The 16,389-nt window shown below is 53.0% G+C and overlaps 1 protein-coding gene across 5 annotated transcripts in view; it reads left to right on the top strand.

The window, feature by feature from the left end:
• The window catches only part of Nrg2 (neuregulin 2), a 183,378-nt gene that overhangs the window by 150,505 nt on the left and 16,484 nt on the right, over positions 1–16,389 (top strand). For 4 of the 5 annotated variants that reach the window (XM_038331100.1, XM_038331098.1, XM_038331099.1 and 1 more), the window contains exons 3-4: positions 3,395–3,513; positions 11,380–11,500. In XM_038331100.1, the coding sequence (XP_038187028.1) occupies positions 3,395–3,513; positions 11,380–11,500 (240 nt within the window). The remainder of the gene's footprint in view (positions 1–3,394; positions 3,514–11,379; positions 11,501–16,389) is intronic. The other variant, XM_038331101.1, reaches the window with a different exon arrangement.

Below are 16,389 nucleotides of genomic sequence, written 5' to 3'. Positions count from 1 at the left end.
GATCCAGAACCCCACGAGATCATCCCTTCCTTATCTGACAGCCTTGGGGCCCACCCTCCCTCCTTGCTGGCCTAAACATCACACTACCCTGCCGATCCATCCCAACTAGAGGCCCAATCCCTGGTCTTTACTTTCACAACCCTGGACTTGGGCCCAGGCTGTCCCCTGTACTAGAAAGTTGCCCCTCCTGTCCCTGGCACAGCCCTCCAAGGCCCAAGACCCAGCATGAAGGCTGTGACGTGGGAATATCTATCTGCCCGAGCCCTCCAGTCAGCTCATGGTCTCTGACAGTACTTTAGACAGTTCATCTCACCACTGAGCAATCCATCACTGCTCCTCACGGGAGCGTCTGCCCCTCATCCCCCTGCTCCCCTAAGCCTGGAAACAGAGATCCACAGTCAGAGTGAGACTGAGGGGAGCCTCCCAGGGCTGGCCCTCCTTTCCTACGTGTGAGGTCATCCCTCAAGAGGCTGAACAGGGGCCCCTATGGATGGTCCAACCTTCTAAACAACTTACTTCCTGGTAGAGCCTCAGATTCATCTGACACATGGGTGACTTAATCCAGAGACAAGGCCTAGTCAGGTCTTTCCCTGGGTGGCAGACATGGCCCCTCCCCCACTTGCTGCTTTCTGAAATGTCCATCCCTGGTCCCGCCTGTCCTGTTAGCTGTGGAGGAGGAAGCCATGACAGGGAACATCTGATTATCTGTGACCGAAGTGACTTCAAGAGAACTACCCACTCTCTTACTAAACACAGCAAGGGAGCCAGAACCATGCACAGAGCTGGAAGTCTCGTCTCTGAGGAACCTTTCTCTCCTTCCTCCCTGAGTTCCTCATGCTCTACCTGCCCGGGCTACATCCAGTGTTGGCATCTCTGCTGGCAGAGACCGTCTTCCCGACAGGGGCTGACTGTCTGTCTCTGTGCCTGCCAAACTGCATTGTCATCCAGGCCTTCCCGAGCCAGGAGAACACTTGCCCCCCGAGCCCAGGGCACGGGCCCTCCCCTGCAGAACCGCCTGTTCCCTTATTTATGAGGGGCAGGCTGGGACAGGCCACTCAGGCAGGCAGGGGAGGTAGGCACTGAGGAAAGTGTGGGGCTGCCCAGATCCTGTCCTTGCCAGCAGAGAACCGGCTAGGGAGGGTGGGACAGCTCCCTTTTCAGGGGCAGACCTGGGTCAGCAAATTGATGGGGTGGCAGGAGTGTGCACTCTGCCTGCCTTCCAGGAAGGCAAGAAGAGAGCCCTGGATCTTAGGGACTCCCAAGGGACCTGTGAATGAGGAGAGACTTCCGGGCCTGAGAGCCCAGGGCCACTCTCAGTTGCAGCTCTGGGTCCCCTGTGGATCAAGATGCCTATACCTGCTGCACCTGAGAGATGTCTCCTCTTTCTTGTCCAAAAGGGCATCCTTTTCCAAGCCCTGATGCTCATTGATCCTGGTCTCATGCACCCTTGGGTGGGAGTCCTTCCTCCAAGTCTGTGCTGCTACTTAGATGTTCTGCCTTGTCCTGCTACAAATGGCATCGTATGAGAAAAGCTCCTTTTAGTGCAGCTGCAGGTGACCACGAAGATCTTGCTGGCTCTGGGTCCCCTATGCACAAACTCTTTTGCCCTCAGCTAACACCATCTCCCACCCCGGCCTATCCAGCATGCAGGAAAGTGAGGAGAGCTTTGTCCCAGGGAAGTGGGACTCTGTGGTTATCTAATTAGGTTGAGCTGGGAAGCAGATACTCGCTTAGTCAGAGGGGCCTCGGGAGCACTGCTTAATGAAGGAAACTAGTTGATAGAGGAGGGCCGTGGGCAGGCACGCGCCCAAGGAGAAACCCAGCGTGAACCAGGAATGGTAAGGCATATAGTTAAGCCACCGTCATCACACTGGCGAGGCCAGCGCCACTGCAGTAAGGTCCATCAGTCTGCAGCAACCTCACAGGAATCTGGGAATGAGATGCTCGAGAAGAGGCCAATTCCAAAGCCAAGAGGGCGGTGCTTTCTGCTCAGCTCCCCCCCCCCATTCCTTCCCTATATCCTGTCCCCCATCCCCACACCCAGCAGTATCATGGCTCACTTTTGCATCCTTGGGGCATAGGCAGGACAGTGGCAGCCTGGCTATACCCCGCACACACTCCAACCAGCTGTGCAATGAAAGGAATCTGGTTTTTGATCCCTCACTAAAAAGAAGAGGAGGTCACAGCATGTCACACTATGTCCTTTCTCAGGTCCCTAGCTTTATCCTGAGCACTTTCTGGACCCCAAAGAGCATCAGTTGCAGGAAGGGTTGGGAGCTGTGAGCAGAGCCTTGCAGAGCCAAGGCAGGGAAGTCTTGATGAAGCAAGGTTTAGTCGGGGTTTCAGAAAGAAGACGAAGCCAATGATCTGGAATCACAGCTTGGGGGAGGGGCTGCTAGGACCTTGCCTGCGACAACTCAAGTGAGAGACTGGAGGAAGGGGTTAGCCCTAGCTTCTGGTGTGTTCTCTGACATCAGCTCCTGGTCCACCTCTGCTTTGCCTTGCTGAGTGTCTACCCGCAATCCAAGAGCCCTCTAAGACTGAGTTTGCCCGTACATTAGAAGAGAATACCCTAATTGGCCCTGAGGCTCCAGACCCTGGAGTACATAGTTTCCAGCATTTGGGAGGTGCTTGTTATACATCTGAGGATTGAGTTAAACAAAAGCCTCTTGGGGGAGGCTACAGAGAGCCCCTCAATGGCAAGCCTGAGTCGACAGTAGGAGAAAGACTTGGAGTGGTACCCTGGATTAGTACAGTTGCCATGAAGCTCTCAGATAGATACTCTCCCTGGTGTCCGGGAGTCGGAGTCCATGCTGCTGGTCTAGGAGAGCATCCAGATGGGCTCACTTATAAACAGTAGGGATGTTTAGCCCATAGTTGTAGAGGCCGGGAATTCCAAAATCAAGGGTACGAAGGTCTTCTCTATACGTGTCTTCTTGACCTGCTAGTACCATTGCAGTGGGGACCAGTGGACTTTGGGAAACACATTCAAACCATAACCCTGAATAGTAACAATCTCCTACTTCTATGGATGGCAAAGGCAACTGGGAATGAGAGATGTAGCCACGTGATTTCCCTAAGGGGCCTGGCATTCTTCCCCCAAGAAAAAGTGGTACAGAGAAACCCAGCCCCGAGAAAAAAAGATGTGAGAATTCACAGTTAGAACATGTGTGCGTTGGCTGGATGTGTTGTCTTGAGGGTTCAAGTCTCCTCCAGCTCCAGGGTTCAGTGTATCACCTGCACTCCAGAAAAAAAAAAAAAATGGCCTGAGGGACCTTCTTCTCACCCAGCCTATGCAGCCATGGTGGTTCTTTGAAGTGACCACTCAGTGACCACTGATAAGGTCCACAGCCCTGGCTCACACCTCTCTCCCTCTTTCCTCTCCCAAACCCAGAAAGAACTCCCGACTCCAGTTCAACAAAGTGAAGGTGGAGGATGCGGGGGAGTATGTCTGTGAGGCGGAGAACATTCTTGGGAAGGACACCGTGCGGGGCCGGCTCCACGTTAACAGCGGTAGGTGGCCCTCGAGAAAGGGAAGGGTCCTGATGGTGGAGGGCTGGCAGAGCCGATGGGCTGCCCCCTCAGGAGACCGGCACATGATCTGTCTTGCGCTCAACTCCCCTCCCTCCTGCTGCTGCATATCAACCCCAAGATCTCAGCCAATTCAGAGAAATGCAGTCAAAGCATAAATGTTTAGTTTTGTTATCTGGGCCTGGAAGAGCCGCCAGCTCTCATTTTAAATACCCTGAAAACTAAATATTTTGAAATCAAGAGGTGGGGGTGGGGGAAGGATATTTTTAGAAGGCAATTACGGGAGGCTGGGCTGTCAGGAGCAAGACTTGGGGAGAGACGGGCCTGGGGTGGGTGTGAGCTGCCTGTCTGTTGCCAGCTGCATCGTTGGACACCTGAGCCAGGCCTCGGGGAGGCTTGAGTACCTGGGGCCTGTGGGCAGCTTCCATTTAAGGATAACAGACCCAGCTCACTGACTGTAGGCCCACTTTGAAGACTTACAAAAGAGGGCCTCAGAACTGTTTGGCTTGCTGGCTTACAGTGTCTGGCCCAGTGTCACAACAGAGAATCTCTTTCTGCTGGGTTGTCAGGCCCAGATTTGACCTAGAAAGTGTTCCCTCTCCTCCCTGCCTATGCTGGGCACCCACAGACTGAGCCTACCATGTAGGGCTAGCTGTTCAGCATGCCCTGCCCCTGGCATAGGATCTGACCCTGTGTATGTTGCTCCCTGACAACATTGCCACCACACAGCCTTGAAGTGCTCCCCAGATCCAGTGCTGACTTAAAGGGGATCCTGCCGCATTGCCAAGGCCACAAGCCAGAGCAGATCCTGTCTGCCCTGTGCTCACTTGAGACCTCAGGCTTCTCGGACTCTCATGCCACTGTGTACCAGGAGTCTTGAGTCTCCATATCCTGGGCAGTATGTTTTCTAGATCTTTCTCATATCTGTCCCTTCCACTCCATTCCCAATCTCAAGGCCTCGGCTCAGACTCTGTCCCTAATTCACAGGTGTCAGAGCAAGGGACTTCTAAAGTGCCTGCTTGAGCCACACCCTTCCCAAGGACCTCCACACAAGGGCTTACTCCTTTCCCATCTGGCCCCAAGATCACGTCATCCCCAGATGAGCTCGCTCTTCATCAGTCCCTATCTGTACCCTTTCAAGCCCCCGGCAGCCTTCCTCCTTGACTTCCTACAGTGTTACTCTGGGTCCAAACCCAGTTCTGGGCTATGTCTTGACCCTTCCCCATGGTTTGGTGGCATCTCTTGAATTCCAGACTTAGACGTCCATACTGTTATTGGATTTGTTCTGTACTTTGACATCCCAGCTCAGGAAGAGCCTCAGGGAAGGGACAAGAACAGGGATGATGCTGGCCCCTGAGAATTCTGGTCACATCTACAATTTGCTGAGCCAGACTCTGTATGCATTATCTTATGTACTCTTCTTTGGGAGGCGCTCAGAGAGGTTGTGTAATTTGCCCAAAGTCGAAAAACTTGCAACTGATAGAGCTCTACAGTGAGAAGGTCATTAGTAAACTCGGTCTTTACTGCCCTGGCCTCAGGGCCTACCTCACAATAGGTAGCCAGTAAATGTTATATTAAAGAGATTACAACCTAGGATTAGGAACGTAGTTCAGCAGGAGAGCTCTTGCCTAGCATGTACAAGGCCTGAATTTCAATATCTATGTTGTTGTTGTCGTTTGTTGTTTTAGACAGGGTCTCTCTACATAGCGCTGGCTGTCCACGAACTCACTGTGTAGACCAGGCTGGCCTTGAACTCACAGAGATCCACCTGCCTCTGCCACCCAAGTGCTGGGGATAAAAGCTACCATATCCTGCTTTCAATATCATTTTTTAATTTAAAAAAGAGAGAGGGAGCTATTCCAGGGCCTTTGTGGCCTCCTCCATGTCCCGGCCTGACAGTGGTGACAGAGGCCAGTACCTGGATCCAGTGGCTCTCAAGCTGTCCCACTGGGATGTCCCTGGCTTAGCACCTGCCACCTCCGTTGCAGTGGGCAGACAGTCTCTGATCTGTCTTGAACTTTCCATTTCTCATTTATTGATGAGGACTCCTAGTTAGAACTGACAAGTATCCAACTTGAACTGACCCTAAGGAAACCACGTATTTTCTCACGAAACTAGGAAGTCCAAAGGTCATGCCGGCTCCAGATAGAAAAGATTCAAGAACTGGGAGTGGGTTGGTTTCTTTCTTTTCTACTATGAAACAGCATCTCCTGTGTTTAGGGAGTGAAGCAGAAAGAGATGGCACCTGTCTCAGAGAGTTTCACCTCAGCCAGCCTTCATCTCTACATCCTCTGGGGGCCGGTATGAGAAAGTATTCTTATTCATCCTGCTGAGGTCACATGTACACATGGTCCTGTTGCCGTGTTCAGGTAGATGGGGGACCACCATCTTTGCCAGGCTTATCTGTGTGCAGAAGGGCAGTAAAGAGGCAGAGCACCCTGAGTGATGGCCCTGTAGGACACAAAGAGAGATATCTCTCTTCATGAGACAAAAGGAGCAGGAAGGGTTCCTGCGCAGAACGCCGCAGCTGTGCCCTCGCCATTGCGCAGGGCCAGAGTCTTGAGGGTCTGACTCACCAGGAAGCCACAACCACAGACGTGAATGACCCCTCAGCCTGCAGCATGCCAGTCTTCCATAGGCTTCAGAAGCAGGTAGTGCACCTTTGGGCTGAGCATAGGATCTCATGCAGAGATGGAATCCCAGCTGCCCACAGGCTTCAATGCCTCTTGCCCCTGCAGCCTGGTGTGAGAGCAGAGGCCCAGGAGGAGCAAGAGCTCCGACATTTGCGCTGGTTCCAGCTCTGTGTCCCATGCAAGTGCCTTCCCTTCCTAAAGCTCAGCTTTCCTCCCTTAGGCTGAGTTATGTGTGTTAAGCTTCTCCTGAACTCCCAGGATTCTGGGCTTGCTGCTGAGGCTCCATCTGCACCTCACCCACACCCACACACTCATGCATCCTCACATATACTGTACACATTGCCTGGATGCAAGTCCGGTCCACAGGAGGCAAGACAACTCTTGATGTAGAGATATGGTCATAACTGATTTCCCAAGCAGAGATGCATGGATTCCGTGTTTACTAGCGAAACCCAGCAGATCTGCAAAAACCACACCCTGAGGAAGGGGTGGAGGGCTGGCAGCTGAGCCTGCCCCCAATGACTCATCCCAAGGTGGGTTGGTGTGGCCCTGCCCAGGCCCCAGGGAAGTAGGACCACAGGGGAAGGGAAGAGCATCAAAGGGCATCATCCCACTCTTGGATGGCGACCTACCTCTCCACCAGGGTGGAGCCATAGTTGTCTTTCCCAGATTGGAGCAGGCCCTCCGGAAGTGGCAGCTCTGGGTCTCAAGGAAGCTTCCAGCCTCCCTGGGCTGACAGGGAAAAGGAGTCTACAGACATAGACAGAGATTGGAACAAAACAGTCTGCATAGTGCAATCCCCGTCTGACTTACAGAAACCAGCAACCCTGCCCCAAGTGAAAGGGAACTGACCCAGGATACCAAGCACAGAGTAGGCAGCTTTGGCAAGAGGTGTAGGCATGTGGTAGAGGCCTCTGGGCAAGGGAGTAGCCAGTTGAACACATCTGCACATGAACACACTAACACGTACCCACACATGGCTTGTATTCAGCCTGACCCCGCTCTGAGTTCCAGAAAGACACAGCCTTGGCTATCAACACAGAAATGACAGGAAGGTAGAGTCCTCGGCCTGAGAGCACGCGCCTCTCCCAACAAAGTATGGGGAGGATGAACACCTGAGCCAAGCAAAAGAGCCTTTCACACAGCAAAACACACAGCCGCACAGCTGAGTAGCTCAAGGCAGTGGATCTGGACCTTAAAGAGGGGCGGAAGTCTGCTGGTGCTGAAAGCAGGATAGCACTGCAGCCTGGACAGCAGAGAGGCCATCAGTGCTCCCGCTCAGCCTCTGTCCCATCTCATCTTCCTCCGAAGGTCTGGGACAACATGCACCATGACACTCATGGCAACTACGTCCTGGGTTTTCCCTTCTGGTCATGTTTTTAATTAATTTTTTTAGATGTAATTTGCATACCATAAAATTTGTCCTTTTAAAGTATGACTCAGTGGTTTTCAGTATAGTCGCCAGCTTATGTAACTATCCCCACTAATTCAGAACATTCTCATCATCACCCCAGACACGTCATGTGTGTTAGCAGTCACCCCCCACTTCTCCAGTCCCACGACTACTACTCTTACTTTCTGCTCCTGTGTATTAATTTATAGTAGACATTTTGTTTGACTATAACCATATAGTAAGTGGTCTTACCATATCTTAAGGCCCATCCATACTGGAGCATGGGTGAGTGCATTCCTTTTATGATGAAGTGGTATTCTAGTGTGTGAATGAACTACATTTTATTCATCCATTTAATAGTTTGAATTGTTAAATCATTTGGATCACTCCCATATCTGGGCTGATGATTAATGCTTCTGTGGACATTCATGTTCAGGTGTTTGTAAGCACACAGGCTTTCAGTCTTGAGGATATACCCATGAATGGAATTTAACTTTTTTCTTTTTTTTTTTTTTCAAAGAACTCCCAGAGGCCAGGAGGTGGTGGTGCACGCTTTTAATCCCAGCACTGGGGAGGCAGAGGCAGGCGGATCTCTGTGAGTTCGAGGCCAGCCTGGTCTACAGAGCAAGTGCCAGGACAGCCAGGGCCACACAGAAAAACCCTGTCTCAAAAACAAACCAAAAAGAACTCCCAGACCAAATGTCTAAGCAGCCACACCACTGTGCATTCCCACCAGAGGTGCCGCGGGGTTCTGGTTCCTCCGTATCCTCTCTATGACTTGCTGTCTTCTAGATCTACATTCTAGCCATTTTAGTAGGGATGAAGACGTAGCTCATTGTGGATTTGACTTCACATCCCTAACAACCTCTCAGCAACATTTGCAAGAGAGAGGAGAAAAGGTGACGTTCATTCCCCACGCTGAAGGACACTAGCCTATGCTCAGGGAAGCAGCAGAGGGTACTTCCCCTCAAGAATCAGATATGCGTTTGTTCATTCTGTCAACAATGTTAAGCACTTACTCTGTGTCAAGCATTTGGTTAGATGTTGGGGTTTAGTGAAGCATGACAGGTGGCTAGGGTTCTAGTGATTCGGAGCTAGTGAAGGCAAACTTGGTTCCTTAATCAGTATCGAATAAACACTACCAACAGAAGCTTGTGCAGTGAGCATAAAGATTGTAGCCGTCTTGAGAAGCCAGGAGAAGCTGCACGGAGACACTGGTGTCTGTCTGAAAGGCCCTGGGCAGCAGGGCACCTGGCTTGTCAGAAAAGCTGAAATGAGTGTGGTTAAAATATGCTGAGAGAACAGGATTTAAAAAAACGACAGAAATGGAATGAGGCCCAGATAAGACCTAATGAAAGGCGGGGGGGGGGGGGGGGGGCTTTGTTCTAACTACCAAGGGACACCACCAAAGAGCCCTGATCCCAGAGGGATTGGCATAATTTACATATTCTAAAGACTGCTGTGGCCACTGGAGTGAAGGCAAGTGTGAGACAGGAGGACCAGCAAGTAGGTCACTCAAGGAAGATGTGACGATGACCTGGACCAGGGGGGGGAAGTAGGAGGCATGGATCAAGCCTCTTGAAGTGATGGAAGAAGTGTCCTTGAGGATAAATGGCAGTAAAGAACAAAGAAAAAAGAAAAGATGCTTTCTAGGACCTTGGGACTCACAGGCAAGGGAAGAGATGGGTAACTGGGAGGCCATTTTGGACATACTGGATTTGGGGTTGCTGTGAGCATCCCAGTGGAGAGGGCAAGGGAGCAGCCTTCTTGCTTAGAATTCCTGCCACCTTTGCTGCTGCAAATACAAAAGACCAGCAGCGAATACAGATGTGCTGGCAAGGGGATAAGAACATGCTACCTTGGGACCTACCAGGACAGCTGTGCCAAAGTGACTTGGGAAGGTCTTACCACAGCAGAGGAGGTGGAAAGGCCCTTGGCCACTATTCCCTGACACCTCTCTGAGCCCTGGCATCAGCCCTGTGATATGGTATTGGCAGCCCAGACTCGGTACACCACAGCTGGCCGTCCATCTCTCTCCGGTGGTCCCTGCCACCCCAGCAGCCCCACTGTAGCCCACTGCAGTCACAAAATGACAATGAGGACCGGCAGCAGGAGGTCTCTGCCACCATTGCTGCAGAGGAGCCATGCTGGGCCTGGCAGATCCAGGCCAAGATTCCTCTGGCTTAACCAAGGCCCCTGGGAGGCCCCAGGCTGCGGTCCACATTCATCTGCTCACGTCAAGCCTTGGTGCTGACGTGCTCTTTCACAAGGGACGGTATCTGGCAGGAATACACAGCTGCAGCTCTAGAGAGGGACTTGGCCATTCTCTCTCCTCGCTCCTCCTTGGAGGTGTAACCAAAGGGCAAGACAACCCCTATGATCTGCCCAGTGTTGAACTTTATAACTTGCAGACATGGTCACCACACTGTGTCTCTTCTCTTAGTTCTCTGTCCCTTTCTTAGTTTTCTGGGTCTTTGTGACCCAGAAGTGGAGCAAACGCCAGTTCAAAGCTTTTTCTCTCTGGCCAGCATGTGGGTCCCAGCTGGGCTTGTGGTGGAGCCCTGAGGAGCCCTCCTTAGGGGTGGGTGGGGCCTGAGATGCCAACTCTGCAACTGAGATGGGGTGGAGGGGAAGGCGGGAGCTGGCCCTACCCGCTGAGTTTTATCTGCGAGCTCCTGCAGACATATACAGAGGCTGTGCTGTGTGTACACTCTAGTCCCCCATGCTCCATCTGTCTCCCTACATGTCTAAACACTGAGGGTGCCAAGCGCCTGCCTGCTCCATCCTCCTCCTCTCGCCTCCTCCCCATTGCCGATGGGAGCAATGGAAGCTGCCACCCCAGAGGAGATAAGGGTAGCCAAGGTGGAGTGAGACTCTTCAGTCGGGGGACCACCGCTGGGCAGGAGTCAGAGCCCCAGAGCACAAATGGGGAGCAGGGACTCCTCCTAGTGTCTCATCCTGGAAAGTCAGTGTGGAGGGTCCCCTGATAAGGGAGCAGAACATTCATTCTTGTCATTGTTTCAGACAAGCCTGATCAATCAGGTTAGCAACCTGAGAGCCCAGCCTTTCTCCCCTCCCCCCAGCTGTTCCCTGCCCCCGTCCCTCTCCGGCTACATCGCCCTGAAGTTCAAGATTTATAGTTTAGGCTGTCAAAGGTCTAGAAGGCTCCCGCCACAGACAGCAGCTGACAAGGAAGGAGTTGTCTGGTGGGGAACGTGAAGGAGACACTGAACATTTCTAGAGACAAGACATGGCAGCCTTTATAACATCCCAGGCCTGGGAACAAGAAGGAAGAGCGTGGAAGCCCAGTTCCTCCTGCTCCCCACATACACAGCCACCTGCTCAGAGCTCAGAAAATGACAGTATCTGGAAGGTGTCATTTCCCTGAGTTCCCGGGTCCACAGTAAGAGTCTGAACAGAGCAATGGATACAGATCCCCCTCCTGAGCCAATTCTCACACCAACATCTGATCTTATGGTGGAGCCCCCCAGGAGGGAGACAGGGGCAGGGCAGAGGTCAGGCCTTCTTCCAATGGAGAAGTTCTTTCCCTTCCACCCCTCCAAAACAGTGAGAAACCACCTGGCTTTTGTAGGTCTTCCAAGAGTGTGAATGCAGAGTCACACTGGGCGGACAGTCCAGCATGGCTTCCCGTTTGCCTTGTTGCCCACCAAGAGATCCCCCCCGCTACATCTTCCCTGCCCAGGCGTCCTGCAGATCCTAGTGACCTTCCAGTTTTGACATGAAAGAACGTGAAGGAAGTGACCCCTGGGCCCCGCGGTAGTTTCAGTGGGTCACTAGTCATGTCTCTCATATCATCTCCAGTGAGCACCACTCTGTCGTCATGGTCGGGACATGCCCGGAAGTGCAACGAGACGGCCAAGTCCTACTGTGTGAATGGGGGCGTGTGCTACTACATCGAGGGCATCAACCAGCTCTCCTGCAAGTAAGTGACCTGCAGGGGTGGGCATGGGCCCGAGAGCAGGGGAGGAAATGTTGGGGCCGAAGTGGAGGGCTCTAGAAAAAGTGAGCTTCCAGCTACTTGGAAATGATCCCCAAGGGGCACAGGCAGGGTGGTTTGTCCACTTTCGGGTCCTTTCTGGACTCTGGAGATATGTGAGTTTTAAGGGGTGCGTGGACTTCTGCAGACCCAGTTTCCTAGGCTCTCAATGCCCTGTCTCCCGATGTCCATCTCTTACCACCCTGCAGGGAGGTGGGGATAGCCATCTAAAGCACTGGGTGTTCTCTCTCTCTCTCTCTCTCTCTCTCTCTCTCTCTCTCTCTCTCTCTCTCTCTCTCTCTCTCTCCCCACCATTTTGTCTTTCTTCCCCATCTCTAAGCAACTCTCCAAATTTGTCCTGGGTGAGCGTATCCCAACTGCATCTTCTTCCGTAGAAAGAAGCCTGGAAGAGTAAGGGCAGGAGACAGGCTGCAGAGCCCTTGGTACCTGCAGATCCCACTTGTGTTATCTAGGGGAAATAGGGGTCTCCCCAGAGCCCAGTGCCAGCCTCAGATCTGGCTGCTCTTCCTGTCCCGGTGACCCCCAGTGGTCAGTCCTGCCCTGAGAACTGCTTGTGCCATTTTAACCCATTCAAATGGAGAAGGTGAGGGTGGCACCAGCAGGAACTCCAAGGAGCTCAGAGCCCCACTATCTATGCAGCGCTCAGGATAAGTGTGAATGGGGCCACCGGGAAGTCCCCGCAGGTCTTCTGGGCGATCCTCCTGCATGTGTGTGGAGAGCAGCACAAACGTGATGAGCAAATCTCTGACCATATCTTAAGAAGGAACAGAAAGGGAGTCTGGTCAAAAACTTGGATTTCTCAAAACAGCTAGTGCCAAGGGCCCCAGACTAGGTGCCAAAGCTGCCCCATTCCCATGGCATCTGGACAAAGGCCACCAAAGTATTGCTAGTTCAGAAAAAGGGTTTCGACCTCCTGATAGAAATCCAGGTTCTCCTACCTCTGACTACGCAGGCCAGATCTTGACCTTTCTAAGAATATGACCCTGGAGAAGAGGCTGGGACTTTTAAAGAACCCTCTAAGCTGATAGGGTCCCAGTGTCCCTGTCTCCTCCCACTCTCCCATGGGACAAGAGAGCTTGGTGGCACTGCCAGACAGAACTGAGGGCCCGGCCCCAGCTGGCCTCCTCACTGACTTCCTCCATGGTCCCACCCTTCACCTGCTGTCACCCCCTCTCCACCCTCCTTCCTCCTGAACCCCTCAGGGAAGTTCCAAGAGCAACAAAAGGTTCTCCAAGGAAGTTCAAGACCTGGCCTTGGCTTCTAAGGGGCAGCCGTAACCACAGTTCAGGCCCAGGGAAACATCCCAGCCTTACAAAAGCTCTGAGCTCTTTGGAACAGACTATGGAGATTCACAAAGTTCCTAGCATGCCTCACAGAGATGTCCCAGCCCTGACTCCCCTTCCCCTCTACCACACCAGGCCTTCCTCTTCCCTAACCCTTGGACCCCTGACCCTCCAAAGAATCCAGCCTTGTCACTGAAGTTAGCCCTGGCTGCAGGCAGGGAAGGCTCTGCACCCCAAGACAGGCACAAGGATACCTACTTTGGTAGGTCCCCAGAACCCAGGTTGCAGGATGGAGTGCAGTGTAAGAAAGGGAAGGAGAAGACGATGGATCCCAGGGGAACCTACCAACATGACTGTGCCCCCAGGAGCCAGGGGATAGGCCCTGCTATATTTGAAAGGAGCAGGGAGAGGCATTCGAGCCTTAATGAACACGAGGGTGCCCTGTTTCCTCCCCCGACCCAGGTCAACTGGGTTTCAAATGTGATAATGGCACCCAGAGCCACTACTTCCCATCTTTGCCCCTCTGGGTCAGCCCCAGTCAAGGCTCCATAACCCACTTCCCTGAACCCCTTTGTCACACGCAAGGGACATCCCTGGCTGGGCCTGCAGTCTTGGAGCTGTGCTGGAGAAGGGCAGGGGGGAGGGGGCCGGGCAGAGCCCAGAGGCCATTCTGAGGGTGGGAAACTGGGTGGGAAGCGGGGCAGGCCTCTTGGGGTTTCTGATACCACCTGGATGGAGAACAAAGGAAAGACTTTAGGAAACGGGACTCACGTCTACCATTTGTGCTGTTTGTTTACTTTTTATTTTGATTTTTTTGCATTTCCGCTTAGCTTGGATAATGAAACTACACTGGTCAGTTTCATTCCAGTTTCTATAAAACTCAGTTTTCCTTCCTGGTTTTCTTACACTTGTTGCTGTGTATTGGTTCAGAGCCCCCAGGGAGTGTTGGAAAGCAGGCAGGCACACTCCGCAACCCTCTTGTTTTTTTCTGGAAGTCAGTGCCAAAAGAAACAATGTCACTGATATTGGATTTTGTTTTCAAAAAGAAAACTTAAGGGGACTTGAAAATGGGGGTCTAAATCAAGGTGACTGTCCCGTCTGGGCCAGACAGGGACCTCCACACTTCCTCTTGCCGTTTTCTCCTCTTCTCTCCGTGTGTTTGTTGAGCACGGTTGGTGCGTGACTCTTGGGGACTGGTTCAGGGGATGATGACAGAACAAGACTCTCTTTCCAGCCCTGTGCACATACCAGTGGCATGCCTCCCTCTCCCATCAGCTCATCTCCCCTTCCCCCGGCTTCCCACCCCATCCCACCCCATCTGCCTGCTCATCCTCACTACATCTCCACCTGCCCTCGTGAGCTCCGAGACCCTGGCTCCCTCCAGCGCCTGGGGCACGGCCTCATCCTTCATCCTTCCTTCCCCAGGTGAGGGCAGCACACATGGCATTATCCCCAGGCTACCAAAAGGAGAAACTGAGGCCCGGGAGGTGGGTGGGGAAAGGGGACAGCAGAGGTCCTGACCTCTCTGCCACCCCAGATGCAGCCCATGGGCTCTCCTCTCTGCCCTCCTCTCACCCCTGCACTTCTCCAGCCCCGGGTTCAGACCTTCTCAGAGCCAGAGCTGATGCCTGTAGGAAGGTCTAGGAAGGCTGTGGCCTGCCGCCCTTTCCAGCCCACCCCGTTTCCCCGAACTTCACAGGGTCATCCCTGTTTGAGTGGGAGCCACTAGCCAGTCACCAGCCAGCCACTCACACCCAGTACAGACTCCTATCGTGTCGATAAGGGGAAGCAGCTGGCTCCTGCTACCCTGGTCTGGCTGCAGGGCAGGAAGGTCAAAGGCCCTGCTCACACCGAGAACCTTCTCTAAAGAAGCTTGAATCTCCACACACAGAACTACAGAGAGGAGTAGGAGTATCCAGGAGCCCCTAAAGGAGCTAGTGCCCCCAAAGGATAGCACTGGTTATCAGTCCTTCCCCGCCCTGACCACCCTGTCCCCCAAGGCCTTTTCTTTATCTATAAGGAGGAGCCCCCATCTCACAGACAGGCGCAAGGCTAGCTCCAGAACGCTGCACATTCGTGGTGCGGACCAGTCAATGGTGCCACCTGGAATTGTGCAGATAGTCAGACTAGTCCAGGCTGAGTATGGGACAGGGACACAGGGGTGTGTTTATAGTTATCACTGGTCTCCAAGACTCATGGGACAGCAGTCCTGATGTCAAATAAGTTCCTCTTTGTCCCTTTCTGCCCCTGCACTCCACTGTTCTTGCACACACACACACACACACACACACACACACACATTTGTATACACTGATTTCCCTGGCAGACAATGAACATAGTCAAGTCTAGTTCTTTTCTGTTACTTTGCAGAATTCAAGAGTCATTTTGGCAACTTCTGGGTCTTTATCCTTTACTCCCAAAGGTGATTAAGTTTGAAAAAGAATCACTTAGCCCCCTTCTAATCCCATTCTCCACATAGTGGGCGCAGGAGCGAAGGAAGCAGAGCTGAGCCTGGCTGTGGTCAGCTGGGAAGCCTCAGCCACTTCCTCCATCTTCCTGGGCTAAAATGACTAGGGACAAGTGTCAGGGATCAGAAGGATTGAAGAGGGGCTCCTCCCCTAAGCCACCCTATTCAACAGGGTAAACATGCATTGCTGTTGCCCAGCCCTCGTAGTTGGACTTCCCAGCCAGACCTCCAAGTGACCAGGCACATGCTCACCCATGCTCCACCACTACAATGTCCAGCTCTCCCTCCTTCCCCAACCGGGGAGAGACTGCAGGCCCAAAGACAGTCCGGCTTTGTGTCCGCCTGCCACTCCCATTCCCCATCCCCCCAGATTAGAGGCCACAGAGTTGTCATGATTATCTGTCATAGCCAAAGGCTAGCATCTACCCTAAGGCCAAGGGCCCTCTCGTTAGATACAGTAGAAGGCTAAGGCAGAGAATCCTCGCCTCCTGAGGAAGTCTAGGCTGACTAAGGTTGCACAGTAACCTGGTACTGAGGAGTTACTGCTGATGGGGTCTCCCTAGCTCCTAGGGGAATGCAGAGCAGGGTGACAGAGACCTGTTTCTGAAGAGAGACATGCACAAGGATCAGTACAGCCCTGTCTGTGGGTTTCTCCCTAGGTAACTGGCCTTCCTGGGGTTCAGGAGAGAGTACAGGACTGGGCATGTCTCCTAGAAATCTATGAAACTGGGACCTGCTTAAGGGGAGAGGTGGCAGCCAGAGAACAGAAGGAAGTGTACCTTGCAGGCATGACAAGGTCAGGGAGAAGGGGGTGGGTGGGTGGTGTCTTGGAGTGGCAAGGAAGGCAAGCTGCAAGGACATCTAGGCCAAAGCCAGGCCACAGTGGAAGAACAGGTCCCAAGGAAAGGGCAGGCGAGCTCCAGCTAGCTTCTAGCCAGCTGCTGTACAGAACAGATCTCCAGGATCCCCCCACCCCGTTAGGCTGCTCCGACCTCACCCCACACCAGGTATCTGGAAGGTAGCCTTGGCACGCTGGCAATCGCACCTCTCTCCAGCTTCCCTGC

Source organism: Arvicola amphibius, chromosome 5 (assembly GCF_903992535.2).
Source record: "Arvicola amphibius chromosome 5, mArvAmp1.2, whole genome shotgun sequence".
In the NCBI taxonomy this organism is placed as follows: domain Eukaryota; kingdom Metazoa; phylum Chordata; class Mammalia; order Rodentia; family Cricetidae; genus Arvicola; species Arvicola amphibius.
Note: the sequence above shows the minus strand (reverse complement) of the source record. Positions and strands in the feature narration are given on the sequence as shown.